This window comes from Calonectris borealis, chromosome 1 (assembly GCF_964195595.1).
Source record: "Calonectris borealis chromosome 1, bCalBor7.hap1.2, whole genome shotgun sequence".
NCBI lineage: Eukaryota > Metazoa > Chordata > Aves > Procellariiformes > Procellariidae > Calonectris > Calonectris borealis.
The window spans coordinates 189,168,992-189,188,762 of record NC_134312.1 but is presented as its reverse complement, the minus strand read 5'-3'; the positions used below and the strand labels follow the sequence as shown (position 1 = coordinate 189,188,762).

At 41.2% G+C, this 19,771-nt stretch overlaps 1 protein-coding gene across 6 annotated transcripts in view; it reads left to right on the top strand.

Annotated features, from left to right (window-relative positions):
• Nucleotides 1-11,058, top strand: part of SUCLA2 (succinate-CoA ligase ADP-forming subunit beta) — a 30,353-nt gene extending 19,295 nt beyond the window's left edge. The window contains exons 6-12 of one of the 6 annotated variants that reach the window (XR_012671963.1): nt 132-270; nt 1,501-1,662; nt 1,744-1,886; nt 4,523-4,643; nt 4,950-5,038; nt 5,458-5,549; nt 6,770-6,851. Coding sequence is in view for 5 of the 6 variants with exons in the window: in XM_075139593.1 (XP_074995694.1) it covers nt 132-270; nt 1,501-1,662; nt 1,744-1,886; nt 4,523-4,643; nt 4,950-5,038; nt 10,626-10,736 (765 nt within the window). In the remaining variant the exon portion in view is untranslated. The other 5 variants (XM_075139593.1, XM_075139594.1, XM_075139589.1 and 2 more) reach the window with 5 other exon arrangements.
• The last annotated feature ends 8,713 nt before the right edge of the window (nt 11,059-19,771 follow it).

The window sequence follows — 19,771 nt, the reverse complement described above, 5'->3', positions numbered from 1 at the left end:
CAAGACAAGAGAAGTTCTGCATCTACAAATTCAATTGACACTGAAATAATAGCTAAACTGGGACATTCTTAATTTGTAACTAAATCAAACCCCGAACATCAGTTAACTGATAACCAATCTTTTACTTTCAGCTTGCCCAAAAAATGGGATTTCCTCCTAATCTGGTGGATGAAGCAGCTGAAAATATGATCAAATTATATAATCTCTTTCTGAAATATGATGCTACCATGATAGAAATAAATCCTATGGTGGAAGATGCATCAGGAATTGGTAATGTTTCTTCATATTCTTCATGTAACAGCTTCACATTTTTGTAAATCTTAGTTAGTTGCTTCGCATTGCTAAAATTTCAGCTGTTTACAGCAAGAGGACAGCATTAACATGGTGTGTTGAAAAACGAATTTAATAAAGCATACAAATTTGAGAATCTAAGCATAGTAGATATCTGCTCTTAATTGCTAAATAGGATCTTAAGTTTAAATAGCTTCCTTTTAAAAATTTTTTATTTATTAAAAAAGAACACATCTTCTACTCTTGAGTGTTTGGCTACCCAGCATAAGGCATTCCTGGAAATTGGGTCTTTTCAAATTCATGAATTGAAACTTCAGCCATCTTGTGTATTCAGAGTCGGTACTGGAAGAGTAACCAGAATAGTAGCACCTTCTAGAAATCTCCTGCCTTTACTACTTAGGCATCAGAATGACTGATTGAGTTTGATGTTTGATGTATTGAAAGACTATAGGTGTCTAAGTGATATCTTGATGTTTATCAAGTTTTTAGCATATCCAGTTGCACAATAATTAGTTAATATTCAATCACAGCCAATTCCCCTCTCGCCAAAAAACAAAACTGTGGTCAAGATTTGTACTTGAACTCAGGTACAACAGTTTTAAATTTAAACATGAATGTAACTTCTTCATCGAAGCTTACAATTACTCTACTGTTATTGGGTTTTTTTTTAAATAATACCGTTTAAATGAACAGTATGGAGCAGTCTCTCCCATTTCTCATGCCTTGTCATTTTTACATCATCTGTAGTGAGGAGTAGAAATGAAGTCTTACATTTGTACAGACAGAAACTTAGTTCTGATGTAAAGAATACTCTAAGTTTTCCACGTCACCTGCTATATCTAAGTGAAACTTACTTTTGTGTGTATTCTTCTGACACCTTTTCTTCCCACTCAGATGTTTTTTCATTGTATTTCTGTGTGCTTACATACATGCACACACACACACAAACACTATATTTAATCTAAAAGCAGAAAACTAAGAGGGATTAAAAAAACCCAAAGCAAAGACCTTCTGTAGGGATTAATTTTATGCTAATTACTGAAGCATAATTTGCATGTAAATAATCTTGTATTTACATGCTAAGTGTGTCTTTTCACCAAAACTTGGACTGCATGAGCTAGCTGCCAAGTTTGACTTAACATACTTTAACATATTCATGTAGCAGTTGAGCTATTATTCTAGCATTGATTTGGTTTCTTTTCCTTTCAGTAATGTGTATGGATGCAAAGATAAACTTTGACAGTAATTCAGCCTATCGTCAGAAGAAGATCTTTGATATGCAGGATTGGACACAGGAAGATCAAAGAGACAGGGATGCTGCAAAAGCAGATCTCAACTACATAGGATTGGATGGAAACATAGGCTGCTTAGGTATGTTCTATTTAATGAATTTTAAATGACTTAATGGACTTATAAATTGAATTCCTAAATGTTATCTTTATTCTCATATAGTCAATGGTGCTGGTTTAGCTATGGCCACAATGGATATAATTAAACTTCACGGCGGAACTCCAGCAAACTTCCTTGATGTTGGTGGTGGTGCTACAGTGCAGCAAGTGACAGAAGCCTTTAAGCTTATTACCTCTGATAAAAAGGTGAGGGAAGAGTTGGCATATCAAGGTCCTAAACAGTGGTAAAACAGGCTATGATTTGAAAGGCAACGCTTAGTGTATATTCTCCAGAAAAAATGTTTTTATAAGCATAGAATTAAAAAGGGAAGAAAATGGAGATGTTAGTTTAATCTTGGTACAAATGAAGAAAGCCTGAAAACCTGTTGAATTCTTTTTCCCTTTTTTAAAAATAGGTTCTTTGGCTGTGTACTGAGTAGGCAGTTTTGTGTCCTCTGATTGAAGTTACAGCTGTATTTGAATCTTTCCAGAAATCTTTGAGTCAGGAACTTCCCCCGCCTGCTGTTTAAACAGAAACCAGTGTTCAGATGGGTTTCCATTTCCATTTCTTTTTTTTTTTTTTTCTTTTGGGCCTGTTTTGCAGCTGGGTCTGTTTTGTGCATGGAGTTGCAGAGATGAATGTGCACAAACAACTGATTATATGTAATGTAAGATAAAATAACTTTGAATGGGCTTGGAAGGGCATTAATGTTTTGTCCTATTGAAAGTTTATCAGAAGTGTTTGAATATTATTAAAATAATAAATTGGTTGAAACTAGAGGAAGAGCTGTATCATCCCAGAAGGACAACGCGAGGACTAGATTGATGGTCTATATAGAGATGCTAATCCCAGTTGGAATTCAATGGCAGTTTGGGACTTTTTAAAAAGAAAGAAAAATACGAAAAAGAGGTAACCCAAAAAGGTGGAAGTGACTTGCAGGACCTGGTAACGGTATGCTGCTTTTGCACTAGAATTTCATACACCGCTTGCTCATCTTTGGAAAGGGTCAGAAACGTACAGTAAGTGATGTTACACAGGAGCTTAGTCTCTTCCACATTGGAAAGATTTTTGTTAACAAATGCAGGGTCTGACACGCCATCCGAGAATGTTATAGAAACATAGAATCGTTTAGGTTGGAAAAGACCTTTAAGATCATAGAGTCCAACCATAAACCTAGCACTGCCAAGTCCACCACTAAAACATGTCCCTAAGCACCACATCTACACGCCTTTTGAAAGTATTTAAATACCTCCAGGGATGGTGACTCTACCACTTCCCTGGGCAGCCTGTTCCAAGGCTTGATAACCCTTTTGGTGAAGAAATTTTTCCTAATATCCAATCTAAACCTCCCCTGGTGCAACTTGAGGCCATTTCTTCTTGTCCTATTGCTTGTTACTTGGGAGAAGAGACCGACCCCCATCTCGCTACAACCTCCTTTCAGGTAATTGTAGAGAGCGATAAGGTCTCCCCTGAGTCTCCTCTTCTCCAGGCTAAACAACTCTGGTTTCCTCAGCCGCTCCTCATAAGACTTGTTCTTTTTTCACGTTCCTTCAGCAAACTGAGGGAAAAGTGAGGGACACAGGCACAGAGCACCTGAATTGCAGAGAGAAGAGGAGAAAAAACAAGGAAGAATCTGAGGGTTGTTGATTTGGGACAAGTTCTTGCAATGGCAGTTCTCTGCTGATCATGAACAGAGGGTGTCCAAACAGTCTTCTTAATATATCTTTCCCTTTCTGCCCTCCTTCAGCTGCTCGCTGTTTTGGCAAACAATGGTGACTGTAGCTGGGATTCCTGGCGCTGAAAGTCAAACAGCGGTACAGCCCATTGGGGTCATGGACTGCACTCTGGCTGGTGCTCTGGGTTCAGTTCAGGGTTTATTTGGAACAGCCTTCTGGGGTGCTAGTCTAACTTGCTTCTACCCACTAGTAGCAGGAGCAAGAATGATGTCACACAGATGAGATAGTCTAATTGCAAGATAATGAGAACCAAGCTACTGTTTATTAACCAGTTGCACATTAATGTTTTGTCTTGTTATGTTTATTCTGTCGTCCAAGGCTGTCTGCCCATTTTAGCTCCTACTTTATTCCAGCTTTCACGATTGACCGTGATCTTTTTACCCCTCCTTTCCACCACTTGAGTAGGAAAAGACTTTCCCTTAACCTCAGGCTTAGCCCTCCTGAATAGAATACATTTCAGATAGCTTACTTCCAAGCATGCTAACTTGTAAGTAAACTGTATAAACAGTGTCTTCTGTATGAGTTTAGTAAATTTTCTATATTCTTAGGAAGGCTTTTTCAGTATGTAGAAATCCTAGTGTGGGGGGTACCTCTGATGGAGTAATGTTAGAAATGGAAAGATAAACAGTTGACAAATTAAGTTGTTAAATGACTTTACTGAAGTTTCATCTGTTTGATTTGCTTGAAGAAAATCAAACAGCTCTCTTTATTAATCATGCTCAGAATATTCTGAAGTAAGGTACAGCGTTGGCTTTGTACAGAAAATGGGTGTGTGTCTTTTAAAGTAGCTAAACAGAATACACACTGAGTAAGAGAAATGGCTATTGCTTGCAACTCGTGCTGGATTGAAGGACAATGTGGAAGTTTCCTGGGACAGGCATTTTTGCAATAAGGTTTTCCTGAAGTAACTGTTCTGCTGTATGTGACTTTATAGAACTGTACTTTTGTTGCTGATGTTCTCTAGAACAGAAATATTCCGTCTTTCGCAGAGTCCCTTATTACGCTTACAGAGCTTGAATTTTCCTTAGGCTGAAAGGCTTGAGTGGTGCTTTTATCTGATGTGCCTTTGGCTGTTTTTAACGTGAATACTGTCATTGATTCTGTAGGTACTGGCTATTCTGGTAAATATTTTTGGTGGCATTATGCGATGTGATGTGATAGCACAAGGCATCGTTATGGCAGTAAAGGATTTGGACCTAAAAATACCTATTGTGGTACGGTTGCAAGGTGAGTGTGCTTCAGTACATGTTAAATATATTTATGTCCATATTGATAAATGTTCTTGAGCTTATATATTGTGTAGCAAGTTGCCTGTAAGCTGAAGACTATGGAAAAGTAAGGCAAACCTTGAATTTAGATAGTGAGGATTGGCAAGTTAATAAAAAGAGATTTCCTGGTTTTATAACTACTAAAGTTGTTTTCTAGATTTATTCACTAACTTACTTTTGGAACAGGCTTCCTAGAAAGTATGAGAATACTCTGGTAGTAGTAGTCTCCTGTTCAATAAGAGTGGCATTTTATTTGTTTCTTAAGGTACACGAGTTGATGATGCCAAAGCTTTAATAACAGCTAGTGGCCTCAAAATCCTTGCCTGTGATGACTTGGATGAAGCTGCAAAAATGGTAAGATAGCTGGTTACGAATCTTCTTTTCAGAACATAGCATCTGTTGCAGAATACTGAAAAGTTGAAACTCCATTCAATCAACTAAAGGTAGCTTAGGATAAATCACAGTGCCAGTTATTATCAGGGCCTGAAGCAAATGTTTTACAAATTAGTAAGTACATATTTTGTAAGGAGAAGAATTATGGAGTCAGAAGCTATTATATCCCAGAAATTTCTGTGTTTGGGACTTTTTTCTTTTTTTTTCCCCCCCTTTGAAAAGCAGGTTAAAAAATAAGTTTTAAAAAAAAACAACAGGTAAATGACCAGATCAGTCACTCTCCTTGGTAGGGGAATGGCTAAGAGCTTAGCTTTATTAATTGGAAGAAAATACTTAAATTGAGGTACCTGAAAAATGCAATGTAACACTTCCTTTGATAGATCACTATATTTCAGTATGCATGATTAAAACCAAACATCGTTGATCGTCCTGTTGCCTCCTAAGGTAACTAGATATTCAGACATTCAGACAGGTTGGTTGTGATTTTTTTTTTTTTGTGTGTGTGTGTTTTGTTTTGCTTTGTTTCCTGGGGTTGAAGCTTTAGAAGCAGCTGTGGATTGCTTGGAGGAAGAACTTGCTTAGCTTGATAGTATGGCCCTCTGTTTTAAGGAATAGTATTAAGTCCTGGTAGACTGATCAAGCTTTGCTTAGGTCAATGGAGATCTTCCCTAGCAGTACGTATGGTCTTTAAGCTATATTGCATCTATGTAATGCATCTTCTAAAGCTGCCACTGAATCTAAAGTTCTCAGCTGAATCATGGAGCCGTGCAAATGGAGTTAAAATTAGTTTTGTAATCTTAAATTATCTCTATCTGTAGAAGCACTTTTTGGAAGGGTTATAGTTGGTTTTGTATGTTGCCCATAGGTAATTCCTTAAACAGGTTTATGTAAGATGATGCCATGAGTGGGATAAATAAATGGATGAGGATAGATCAGAGTAATAAGCTGAGCATTCGAAGCAGTAATTATAATCAGTGATGTTAAACGTATTTTTTTTCTACCTAAATATTCAACAAATGTCTGTAAATTATCCTAGCTAACTAGTATTTTAGGTGCTTTTGAAGTTAGGTAATGTGGACAAGAAAAACATACTACAAATGTGTAGCAACAGTGAATGTGAAAATTTTTGATCTGCAAAAAATTAGAGGGCATCTAGTGGATTTTGTATCATGGGGAAACTTACACTTCTGAACCTTTTTTTTCTTAAAGAACCACTTACTCAGTTATAGTATTTGATTCTAAGTAGGAAATAATTCATAGAGGTTTTGAGTAATTATGCAAGAGAAGTTGAGGCTCCTTAAGGTATCAAAATAAGATCCAGAAATGCTTGCAACAGAAACTCAGAGGAGAAATAGCTTCTAGATGTATAGAATCTCTTGTGATGGGTACCCCAACACCTCCAAAGAAAACAAGGTGGCATATAAAGTTTAAAATTTACAGCATTTTATCAAGATACTTGGTTGTAAATGAGAACCAGACATTGTATAACTGTGAGATGTTTTCTAAAAGACTTGACTGATCTTTCATTTAAAAGTGATTAAGAAGCACTAGACTAAATAGTAATCCCACCCCTCCACCCGCCCTTTAAGATCTTGCTGATAATTCTCTGGCATTACTTTGTTTAAAAAGATTGGTCCAGCTCACTCAAGTTAGGATTGTTTTGAAATTAAGTCTTTATTTTCTGTTTTTCAGGTGGTGAAACTTTCTGAAATAGTAAGCTTAGCAAAACAAGCTCAGGTGGATGTTAAATTTCAGTTGCCAATTTGAGCTGAGAAATGTCATGCCAATGTCTAACGTGTTTTCTGAAATACTGTGTTCTGTGGGATATTTTTCATTTTTTTTTGTGTGGAGGTTTCGATTGTTTGACGGACGCACAAGCTGAAGTACCTGATCTTTAATGTTAACATTCAGAATGGTCAGAGTTCTTGTAAAAGCGTGTATTGCTGATATTTAGTCCTTCTTAGTTATTGTTCTCAAGCCTCCAGCTTCTGCTGCAGAATGTCACTTGCAATATACTTCTGCGTTGTCCAAAGTAAAGCTTCTGGTTGAAAAATAATTATTCTGAATAAATTCTGAAGTTACTTTACTTGTAAATTTGTATTAGCCTTGGTTAAAAGTAAATATGACTAGATTATCTAGTTGTCCATGTGGAGAAATGTATTGAAACGGTATTTTATATTGGAGACAGTTGTACTTAGCAGTATAATGAGCAAACTAATCATTATTTATGAACAGGTGCATTTGAACTCGATCAGAAACATTTTTAAAGTGCTTCACTGAAGTGGCTGGTAACTCTTCTGGACAACGTGTTTAATCACTACAAAATATACTGTAGCACTTAGATTGTCACAATTTCTGGTCCTTACAAAAAAAGCATCATGTAGTTTTATATATGAACAAGCATTTACCAAACTTCAAGGAGACAGAATACATAGAGAATTAAAATGTCTATTGTACCTTGCTAATAAAATTGTACATTAATAAAAAGTCTCCCAAAACTTCTATTGCCTTTTTCTTTATATGTCACCATTTTGATAAAATGCATATACTCATGGATTAAACCATAATTTAAGATAGCAGGCTAAAAGCTTTTTAGGAGTAAATTTACAATAGCACATATGTTAATTTTTTTCCTCCTGGAATTGCATTGTGTGATTAAAACCACATGAACTCACGCTGTGTTGAAAAGCTTGGACAGATATCATGCATATAACATCTTACTGAAGTGGCCATAACTGATCTCTACACAAACAAATAGGCAGGAAAATGTTGCTTTTTGGGGAAATGTTGCTACTAATAATAAATCTAGAATTAACCATTAATTTTTTTACCTTACAATGCTGTTGATTTTGGCATTACATAGAATTTGGAGCTTGGATGATGATCCATTTACCACTTAATTTCCAAACAATGTTAAATTACTATTACTCATTTTTTGTTTGTATTATGCAGGGTTTTTTTGTTTAAAATGCTATTTTCTTGGCTAATGATAGCGTAGTTTTATCAGGAAATAATGAAGACTTGTCTACGGTGGGACTTCAAAATGGGAAATCATATAATCATGAACTAAGGACTTAAAAGGATTATATGAAATGTGGGGAAACTTGCAGTTAATCATACACGGTTTTGAGGTAGATAAGGTGATAAATGAAGAAACTTTAAACTAGCATGTTGTATTTCAATATTTTTTTGGCAGTACTAAAGAAAATCAGCAGAAATTAAACTCACTCTGAATTTAAACTGGATTATTTTTGATCCTAGTTGGTCTCTCACAACTGAGTACTGTGTGCTGTTGATCCAGCATGCTAAATTGGGCTTGTGGGTATGCTTGGAATTGCTTTTATTCAGTGGCTTTGAAAGGATTTGCAGAGATAACTAGTTTGAATAGATTTGTTAAGCATTGAATAATTTAGAGAGTATAATTCATTTCTAGCATGTGTGTTTGCTTCTAGCCTTATTTTTTTACTTTTAAAATCTGTGTGGAATGATAATGTTCCTCTTCATAAGGAGGTCTTTTTTTTTTTTTCCAAACATACCTAAACATACCAGCCTAATTCTTTCTAAATCAGAGGGAGGAACAATAAGACAAAAGTGACTTGATGTTGCCAGAAATGACAAATGTACTTTTAGTACAAATACTGGACTAGGATGGAGGCAAAACTAGATCCTGCTGTTAATCCAGAATTTCCTTATACCCTGTTTGAACTGTTAAATGGAGTTGAGTAGGGGAGAAGGAGCCAAGGCAAAGTCATTTCCATCTCTGAGAGGAATGTAAAATACTGACTCAGTAACGTATTCACAAGTAATAGACTTGACAGAAGGCAGTGTTTTGCCGTTAGGGTAATTCTAAAGCCCATAGTATTCCTTTAACACAGGATGAGGAATAGGTGTGGGTTAAGAAGATGGCTGCATACAATTTCCTGACCAGAGTGTTCAGAGTGTACCAAATCACTCTTAACGCTAAAATAACAATCCGTAGAGTGCAAGATAGTTGCTTTAAGTTACTTCAACAATGCTTACGGCTTTGTAGTCCAAATACTTCCTAACTGGAAAAAATTGAATTTCCCTTTGGAAACAGTAGCGTGTAAGGGGTTGAATATGATGTCACAGATAGGGTGGGAGGCATGGGAGGAGTGTGAACAGTAATATGAAGGACTGTGACCAGGATGGCATGTATAGGTAGTGTATATAGGTGGCAGGCATGCCCCTTTCCAAAGATAGGGGTCTGAAAACATTATTTCTTGTTATTTCACCTGATGAAGAAATAGAATTAGTGATTGACTGATTTGTGTTAAGTATCTTGAAACTAAGTAGGCATATGGAGATTGCTTTGATTAAGGTGCTAGAGTGCTATGGGACATTTTAATTACGTGTATGTTTTAATCGTTCTTCAGACTGTTTTGCCTAAATCGAAGTATGTTGCAACCAAGGAATGCTAATCCATTTGGTGTGTAGTTGATAACTTAAAGGGCCAAAGCTGATGTAGGAACTATCTGGATCTACTTAAAGCCTTATAAACCACTTCCTTACCCATACTGTGTTGCAATAATCAAAGATGTGTAAGAATGGAAACTTACTAAAATTAGTCTATATAGCCAAAAGCAAAATTTCTAACAAAGTTAAAAAAAAACTCATGAAAAATCTGTAGACAACTTCTTACAGACAAGAGCTGCTGTTCTACACGACAGGGACTGACTGCATGGATCAGGTAAAATGTTCACTTAGTAGGGGATGCCTGGGAAAAGTATTAGATCTGGATAAGCAATAATGGTGCCTCTCAAATATACTGTCCCAGTCAGCAGCGATTTGGGGTTTGGAGTATTGTTAGTCAGAGGTAGACACAACTGAGGCAAAACTACTCAAAACTGGCAGTGGCTGCACCCTGGAGTTCCTATTCTGCAGGTGAGCTTTAGCATATCAGGTGCGTTTATTTTCATTTGAGGTGAATAGCTGAAACAGCCTGTAAACTAAACTACATTTTTTTTTAGTCAATTGAAATAATTAGTTTTGTAAGATGGTATGTCATAATTAAGCAATCCCTAAAATGTAATGAAAGATTTTCTTCAGGTGTGTGTTAAAGTGCAAGAAACCTAATGAAGGGCCTATACACACAGGTGCTCAATTGCTTGGTTTGTGGTTTTTTTCCTCTTCCATTTACAACCGGTGGCAACATACTCCCATAAGCAGGGAATGAGGAGGCAGGCAGGGTTTTTTCCCATGAAGAACAGGGAACAGAGGAATAAAGTCACTTAGGTGTGGTGGATGATATGAGGCCAGTAAACACTTTTGCTCTCAAAAATAAAATCTAAAAGACGGATCTTACTGAGAATTGATTTCTTGACAAAGTGTTTTGGTTTCTTTTTTTTTTTTTTACCTGACTCCAAATTTCATGTGTTAAAATACAAGAAACTCTACAGATGTCAACAGAGGGAATGCTGTCTGAGCAATAGATATACAGCAATGGGGATAGTTTATTCCTAATACAGAGTTGTGGTCTTTTGTGTCCGCAGGGCAGATAATTTCTGGAATGCTGTCTTTTATTTCACAGGCAGTAATTAGCTCCTTGGCTCTGGGAAGGCAGAAATTCAAAGTGCAGGGAAAGAACCTGAGGTGCTGTGTATTAGACTCTCCACCATTTCTGGTAATTCAGTTTCCTTAAGGGAAATTCAGTAAGTTTGGTTCCCCCCACCCCTCACTTGCTTCTGAACTTATATCATGCTCCGGACTAAAATGATCTTGTTTGGTCTCCATCTGCACTGAACTCCAAAAACACTGTGAGGGGCCTTATCTGTTGTTCCTGTTTCCTACAGTTTCTGTCTCCTGCTGTAGCTTGTGCTGGCTTCTGCTGCTGCTTGAAATCTTCACCAGTCCTTTCCTTTGCAATGATGGCTGATTTCTGCAAATGTCAAGGGGCAGCATGTGGAGGGAAATGAGAAGGGGTCTGGATGGGTACAGCCTGAATAAAAGACTTCATTGCAAATAACATGAAACTACTATTTGTATTGTTTATATACTTCACCCAGATTCTGAGAGAGAGACCATGCCAGTAGTTTTTTATGTATATATGTCCATGTTTATATATGTGCATGTGTGTCTATGCATGTGTATGTATAAACATATTGAGAGAATAATATATATGAATTTGGGAACAGTGTTTATCAGTTTACTGTGGTACGAAGTACACTGTATTAATGGTAAGTATTCTCATTATTCATGGCCCATTTAAACAGAAAAGATGTATTGGCTGGGGGAAAGAGCCAGTATTGCCTCTTGTTTTGAGCATCGCCTAAGAGAGAGAGGTGATGTACCGTTGTTGCACTGTGCAGCTCTTTGCTACTGCTAATTTTGTTGTCCGTTTAAGCGCTGCTCGCAGAAGGTCTGGGTCGGCAGAGCTGTCAGTAGCTTTGGGAGCGAGCCATGTGCTCGGCACTTGGGAAGTTCAGGCTATAGAGAGAATGGAGTTCATTGAAAAATAACACCATACCTGAGGGACAAAACCAGGACTTGGGGGTCCTCAGTCCTATGAGCTAGCAGTAAGAAAGCTCGTTCCTCATCTTTTTCCACACTTTTGACCTTTCCTGCACTAGGAAACATCAAATCTTTTCACCAAAAAGAGCCATACCAGGTATTGGATGTGAGCTGATCTTGTGGCTCGGCTGGATCTGCTCACTGTGGCTGAGCAGGTGGACAGCATTCGTGGTCCTTGCAAAGCTGGCTGATGGTGGAAGGCCCAAAGCTGCTTCCTGGCTGGCAATCTTCAGCAGCAATTTTCAGTCTTCACTAGCTGCTTTCCCCTTTTCTCTGAACTAAGCATCTAACTTGTTCAGGGGAATGGGAAGTATGCTTCTCATGTTTTCCTTATATTCACTTTTAATTTACCATAATCCCAAAGGTAAGCAAGCTGCAGTGTTCCTATTTATGATCCTCAACAGCTTGCAGTATTGTCCTCGCACTAGAAGGACAAAAAAAGAAGAAAAGAAGCTAAATCCAGTGAAACTTGCAGCTGTGGGATACTGGGTGATGCCCTTATTGCTGTCACAAGACTAATGTACCCTTCACCCTCCTGGTCTCCCCGGCATGTCCTCAACCTGTCATTGCCATGGCAGGTCTGTTCCAGTTTGGAGCAGCCCCATGACTGGTGCCTGCAGTGATCAGACGTGATTACGTCTGGCACCTGCTGTTTCATTTCCTCCGAGAGCAATTGCAGCCATAACCTCTTACCAGACAGGGTCCTTGAAACACCAAAGCACTTGGAGCAAATCCATTGCAAAGAAAATGGATTTAAAGCAGCTCCTGTCCTTGGTGTTCTTGGAAGGAAACTAGTGCCAGTACAACACAGCTCTCTGTCAGACGCTCTCCCTGACAGCTTGATACTACCCTTCTTTAAAAAAGGAAAACAAGAAAAACCTCTCTATCCCCTCCCCCGCCTCAAAAAAAACCCAAAATAAACAAAACCCACCCCAGACTTTTTAACCACGTATTACTATTTTCTGGTGTTAGTTCCTTGGGTCTAGAGCAGCTTATCTGCATGTTCTATGTGTTTAAAGCTGTCTACTCTCCTTTACTTGTCCTTTTCCTTCCTTTTCCTTTGACTTCTCCACTGCTTCTTGGCAGCCTGCCTATACGCATCCACTGTGTTGCTTTGCTGATTGATTGTTTTTCCCCCACAGCTGTCTGTCAAGCAATGCTTTCATACGACGAGTCGAGTACAGGTAACGCCATAACCCCACTCTCCTAACCAATACATCATTTGCTGGTTAGGGAATCCTTGTATACATATCCTGCTGGGGAGGGGGATAGTGAGCGAGCTGTGGATGCTTGTGTAGTTGTGGAAACGTCTTGCTTGAAATGTGTTGCTCTACCCATCAGAAAGACTCTTTCTTCAGAGCTCACTTGGAATAGGTATATTGTGAAGAGCCATTTAAGCCTAAGTTAAAAGATGCTTTCTCCTAAATCTGCACAGCCATGCCTTAAAGTGAAGGTTCCTAGGTTTTTTTTTTTAAAAGTGTTAGGCTATTGCAATGGTTGCTGGAGTGATCCTCAGGTCAAGAGAAAGATGCTTGTTTCCTACCTAGCTTTTTGTAAATGGCTAAGCTGCTAGACACAAGTGCCGCCTATTTGTTTTGAAGTCATAGGCTGAATGTTCCAAGGGGAAACGATCACCTAACTCCCCTGACCTAGGATTTAGCACCGACAGGGCCATTGAGATCTGAATTGCTTACTTTTATAGCAACTGACCCACACTTGAACATGACCTGCCCATCTCAGGGTGTGCCTGAGTTTTGCAAACCTAGATGGTGTGGTGTCAAGGAGTGTTTTCTCTTTCCTTTTTCATATGCTTGACCTCATCATCACATACTAATTTCTTTGGTATCTTCGTATTGAAGTTGCTTGGGTGTCCTAGTTGCAATCAGGGCTCTGTATTACTTAACTATAACATTACTTAACCAAGGTGAGAATACAGTTCCTGCCCAGTTCTTCCCAGTTCAACTGGAATAAAGAGGGAGGAAAAAATACATATCCCACAGAGAGATGGGGACAATAGTAGGAACAAGGTGCCTTCTTCCCAGCCCCTTCCTTTTAGCTATTTCTGCTCTCCTCACTTTTCATTGCAGATGCCTTTTCTTTCATATTTAACGCTCATCTTCGCAAGCCAAGGCATCTCCCAGCCGTCCTCTGTTTGTTTATCAATGTCCTCCTTGTCCTTTCTTAAAAGTGAAGTTAAACCATCTCACTCGCCTTTGATTCTGAAGCGCTGTCTCAACCCATCTGGCCTCCCTTGCTGGTGGGTAACTGCTCCAAGTAGTCGTGATGTGTATCCTCTTTACCGAAGACATCCCATTGAAGAGCTGCTACCTCCATCGGACCAGGGCCTTGTGAGGCAGTGCCATTAAACAAATGCTCTCCCAGCTCAGGGGAAGCCTGGATCTGCCTTAATGGCTTGTGAATGTAACACAGCGAAACATGCTGGACAATAAGCACCTTGGGTGACTTGCATCAAACCATCCAATTTCCTTCCGTAGTGGAGTAATAGGACTTGTAGATAAAAGGGAAGGTGTAGATGTCACGTTGCTCAAGTTTTGTGAGGCTTCTGGCGCTGTCCAATGCAATATTTTCCTACACAAGCTGGAGAGCTTGGTTTGATGAGACCGTTAGCAGCTGGGCAGGCCCACAGTCAGGGAACAGCGGTTCGCTGCAGCGTGGAAGGACCCAGGGAGCGAGATTGTGCTGTGGTCTGTCCTGGGTCTGACTTTAGCTGGTGTTTTCCTTAACAGCATTTGTGATGGGAGAACATAAAATGTATAGATGGCTGTCGTGGTTTAACCTGGCAGGCAGCCAAAATACCACGCAGCCGCTCGCTCACTCCCCCCGCCCCCCCAGCGGGACGGGGAGAGAATCGGAAGGGTAAGAGTGAGAAAAACTCGTGGGTTGAGATAAAGACAGTTTAATAGAACAGAAAAGGGAAAATAATGATAATAAATAATGATAGAATATACAAAATGAGTGATGCACAATGCAATTGCTCACCACCCGCGCTGACCGATAACCAAGTAGCGATCGGTACTTCCTGGATCACGCCTACCCTTCATATACTGAGCATGATGTCACATGGTATGGAATACCCCATTGGCCAGCTGGGCTGGCTGTCCTGATTATGTTCCCTCCCATCTTGTGTACCTAGCTCAGTCAGTAGGCACGGGAGCTGTCCTTGGACTAGGAGGGCACTTAGCAACAACTGAAAACATCAGTGTGTTATCAACATTCTTCTCGTACTAAATCCAAAACACAGCACTAGGAAGAAATTTAACCCTATCCCAGCCGAAACCAGGACAATGGCGTAGAGCTAGGAGAGGCTGCATGTGCACTTGAAGACAAGAACAAAATTCAAAATTAATTTATAGGGTGAAACGTGAGAGGGAAAACATGAGGTGTTTCACCTGGACTGTGGTAACAAACACCAGGGAACCAGTGGCCAGACAGCAGTTGCAGAAAAGGAGGAAAGGAAGATAGCTAAGGTGTATTATTGCGGAAAATGAATACATTTTAAAGGGATCAATAGAGAGAAGGATTGCTCTACTCGATATCTTCAATGGAGTAACGTAGGCAATATTCAGTATATCTGGAAAGATGTAGCTCAGTTGGAGAAAGTGAAAAGGAGGCCAGCATGAGTGATCCAAGGTCTGGAAAACCTGACCTTGGAGGAGAAAGAGAAAAGCACTGGAGCTGTTTAGGTTAGAGAAGAGATGGCTGAGGGCAAACAAAGTTTACAAAAGGCTATTAGAAAGAGGGTTAAGGAATAATCTGTTCTCCGTGTTTCTGGCAGATAGCATGAGGAGCACCAGGCTTGAACAGTAACCTCTCTGGTTCTGGTGAGATGCTAGGAAGAGCTTTTCATGGTAAAGACTGCAAAGCACAGGGACAGGCTGGGACCCTGCTGGGTCTTCTCTGCAGAGGCCTTTAGGAACAGGGTAGAGGGGAGGTGGGTTAGACCTCACCAAATTCCCTTCAGTCCTGTTCTTCTGTGTTTAACTGCGGTGAGGAACTGTTTCCTTGCTGGTGGTGGTCAGGCAATCCCCCACCGTTCCTTAGCTCCCTTCTTTATGGGATGGGGGAATGTTCTTAGCTCTGGAGATGGATTTGTCCCCATCCTCCAGACGAAGCCTGTAGCACAGGTGCATCTTCACGCTCCTGGGGCTGAGAGGTGCCTGAGAAGCCTCCTGATGAAACTGCATTTATTGCATCCTGGACTAGCTTTGTTTTCCAGGACTGGCGTCGCTGAAGACAGCTTGGTCTCCATGGTTATGTCTATGCTCATAATTAAAAGTCAGGGATAGGTTTGCATTGACCCTTCTTTGGGCTACCTTCCTCCAGGCAGAAATGTTTTGGAGAAAGCTGGTTAGAGCAGTTCAAAACAGAAAGGCAGTGATCTAAAAAGTGATCAGGGTGGCCAATAAGGGGTCCTCAGCTTGATTTGGTTTAGCAGAGCAGACACACATTAGATCTCGCTTCTCCCCTGAAGCGCATCCCTCCTTGTTCGAAAATACTTCCTTGTTCCTAGCGGCAGGAAAGCCCATTGCCTCCCTCAAATTTTCAGCCTCTTTGACAGCAGAAATTAAATTCCTTCAAGTCCCCTGAGACTGCTGCTCTTAAAAACCCAGTCTGCACTCCCTAGTTACAGAGGATTTAAAGGGAGAGCGAACCATTGTGATGTAAAAAGAAAACGCAGAAAAAATGGTGGAGAGTGGACTGGAACTACAGCTGGATGACCCTTGGGTTTCGCTGCATTGTATTTGGGTTCCATGATCCAAATGTTTTACTGAAGTCTTTCCTGCTTTCCCAGCTCGCGTTGCTCTGCTGTCCTTCACTGTGGGAAGCTGTGACCTTCTCAGAGGGCAGCTGGCCCTGCCCTAGCACTCTGCCTCTGCCCTCAGCTCTCTCTGGCCACGTATCCCTCCGGACAGCTCGGCTGCTGGGCTCAGGTTTCCCTCGTTCAAGTACTGCGTCTGGCAGCAGAGCATGGGCATGTTGCACGCAAGGAAGAGCAGGGCCAAAGAGAACACGACATTATTTTCTATCAGCTAACAGTCCAAAAGCTGAGAGGTTTGCCTCCCTTTTTATACAGTCTATATTGCATTGCCCTGTATTATCCATTTGCTGTCTCGTTAATTCGCATACTTCACACAGGCTAACGTGGCTTCCTACATGCCTACCCATTTACATTGCTCTGAAAAGTGCAAATCGGTTAGCAGTATCCTGGTTTTACTAGTCCCTGCAATTACACAACTTCATCAGTATTATCAGTGTTAGCGCAGCCTCTCATACCAGATCTGCAGTTTTCCGCATTTAAGGATTCTCATCGGTTGACATGCACACTGAGGGAGTTAAATCAGCCCAAACCTCCTGGAGCGGTGAGACTTTGTGTTTAACTTTCAGAAGTACCTTATGATTACCTCACCCATTAGATTAATACACAGACACAACTTTATTTGAGGCTCTTACCTATTTTCAGAATGCATTTTCCTCTGCCTTCACCACCTTTTCATGTCCTCTTTTAATTTGGACAAGTCCATATTTGACCATTCTGAGGAATTTTACCCATTTCAAGAGGGGCAGGGGATGCAGGACTTGATGATGGCTGGTTAGTAGGGAGCCGGCCAAGTCTGGATCTTTCTAGCGGCTTCAGGCGATACCTCCTGCCCCAAGCGTGAGCTAACACCAAGGGTATGGCAATGGTTCCCTGGAATAAGTAGAACTGTTTCGCTTTTTGTCTGCATGCAGCCTGGAAAGTTAATGAAGTATTTGGCAGATAGAGACCAGGCTGCAGAGAACAGTTTTGACAGTCCCAGCCTGCATCTTGTAGGAGCTCTGTGCCATCGAACCACTCCTGTCTGCAGGACCAGCCTGCTGGGAAGGCCTCCGTCCTGCAGGTCCTGCATGCCGGGGTCCCACCCCTCCTGCACACGAAGGTCCCGCACGCCCTGCAGGCCAGGGTGAAGCGGCCGAGCAGCGTTGGGCTCCTGGGCACCTTCAGGAATTAGAAGTTCATCCTACTCCAAGGAATGGAGCAGGCTGCAAAGAGAGAGTTTCTGGCCCCAAGACTAGAGTTGAGATGAGATGATTCTGAGTGACTCAAAACACAACGCTGCCCAGATGAATTTTTAATCAGTTATCAAATAGAAGTGTTCAAACTGATTAAGGCCAGAAGCAGTAAAGTTTTGACACTTGCTGCCTTCTTTGTATCTTTTTGTCTTGTTTAAATAGCTGAAACCTTGACTGAATTCAAGACTGAGCTTCTGGTCACATTCCAGAGTCAGATTTTTGTCAGCAACTGTCCTTTCTTGATATTATACATGTCTCATGCATAGAGACGTTCACATGCACGTGCTGAGCAAATGGACTATCTTTGGGAATGATACTGAGAATAAACCAAATGCCCCAAGTCCATGCAGCTGCTAGGCAGCAATTGAAAAAGCAGAGACATTTCTTGCCCCCTTGTTTGCAGTATTTAAACAGCACTCGAATGCAGCACACATCTATGCCTGCTCCAGGAAAACTCCCCTGCAGCACACACAAACCTCTGTGGCCACGTACGCACCAGTCAATGAAATGCGCGTGGGCCCTCTCTCTGGCTCGGAGGCTGACGGGCGTGGGATTGCCTGTGCCCATGCTCTTATACCCTCTTACCTCCCAAAATGGAGGGGACGTGGTTGAGAAATCATGCCTGACCAAACGTTGCCTTCTGCAATGAAACGGCGAAACGACTAGCTCAGCGAACAAGGGGAGAGCCGTGCGTGTTGTTTATCTCGACTTTAGCAAGGCTTTCGACGTTGTCTCCCGTAACATCCTCGTAGAGGAGGGGATGAAGTGCAGGCTAGGTAAGTGGATAGTGAGGTGGATTCAAAACTGGCTGAACAGCCGGGCACAAGGGATTGTGATCAGCGGCACAAAGTCCAGCTGGAGGCCAGTCACTAGTGCTGTACCCAAGGGGTCCATACTGAGGCCAATACTGTTTAACATCTTTGTTAAAGACCTGGGTGGCAGAGTAACCCTTGGCAAGATGGCTGGTGACACAAAACCGGGAGGAGCAGTTGTTAAATGAGATGGTTGTGCTGCCATCCAGAGGGATCTCTACAAGCTGGAGAAACGGGCTGACAGGAACCTCATGAAGTTCAGCGATGCGAAATGCGAAGTCCTGCACCTGGGGAGGAACAGCCCCATTCACCAGTACACACTGGGGGAAGACTGACTTGGAAAGCAGCTCTGCAGAAAAGGCTCTGGGGCTCCCGTTAGAGAACAAACGGGCCGTGAGCTAGCAATGTGCCCTTGCAGCAAAGACCAACAGCCTCCTGGGCTGCCTTAGGCAGAAGGTCAGCAGCAGGTCGAGGGAGCTGATCCTTCCCCTCCATTCAGCACTGGTGAGGCACATCTGGAGTGCTGGATCCAGTGCTGGGCTCCCCAGTACAAGAGACGTGGGCTTACTATAGTGAGTCCAGTGCAGGGTCATGAAGATGATGAAGGGGCTGGAGCACCTCTCGTTTAAGGAAAGGCTTAGAGAGCTGGGACTGTTCATCCTGGAGAAGAGAAGGCTCAGGGGATCTTACCCATGTGGATGAATGCCTGATGGGAGGAGTAAAGAAGATGGAGCCAGGCTCTTCTCATTGGTGCCTAGGCACAGGACAAGAGGCAGTGGGCGCAAACTGAAACACAGCAAATTCTGTTTAAACATAGGACTTTTCTACTGTGAGGGTGGTCAAACACTGGCACAAGCTGCCCAGAGAGGTTGTGGAGTCTCCAGCCTTGGAAGCATTCAAAACCTGCCAGGACATGGCCCTGAGCAACCTCTAGGTTTGTTGAGTGAAAGAAGTCTTTGTGACAAAGAGTTGTTGGCATGCTGGTAAATTCAGTTTGAAATAAAGAATACTTTTCCAGTGAGACAAGTGGCTTTTTTTTTAGCTGTATTTATTATTTTTCATATCTGTTTTACCAGTATTTCCTGCTGGACCAAGAAAAGTTACCTTGAAATGTGGGATTCTGACACCACTGATGTCTGTAATGTCACTTTTCACAGAATGAAAGCTTCCAAAATGAGACACAGAAAAATTACTTGCAATGAAACAATTATTTAAAATATATTCTTAAGGGTTTTTTTGCCTACTTAGAGAGACCTACTCTTCTTCTCCAACCTTCCAGGTT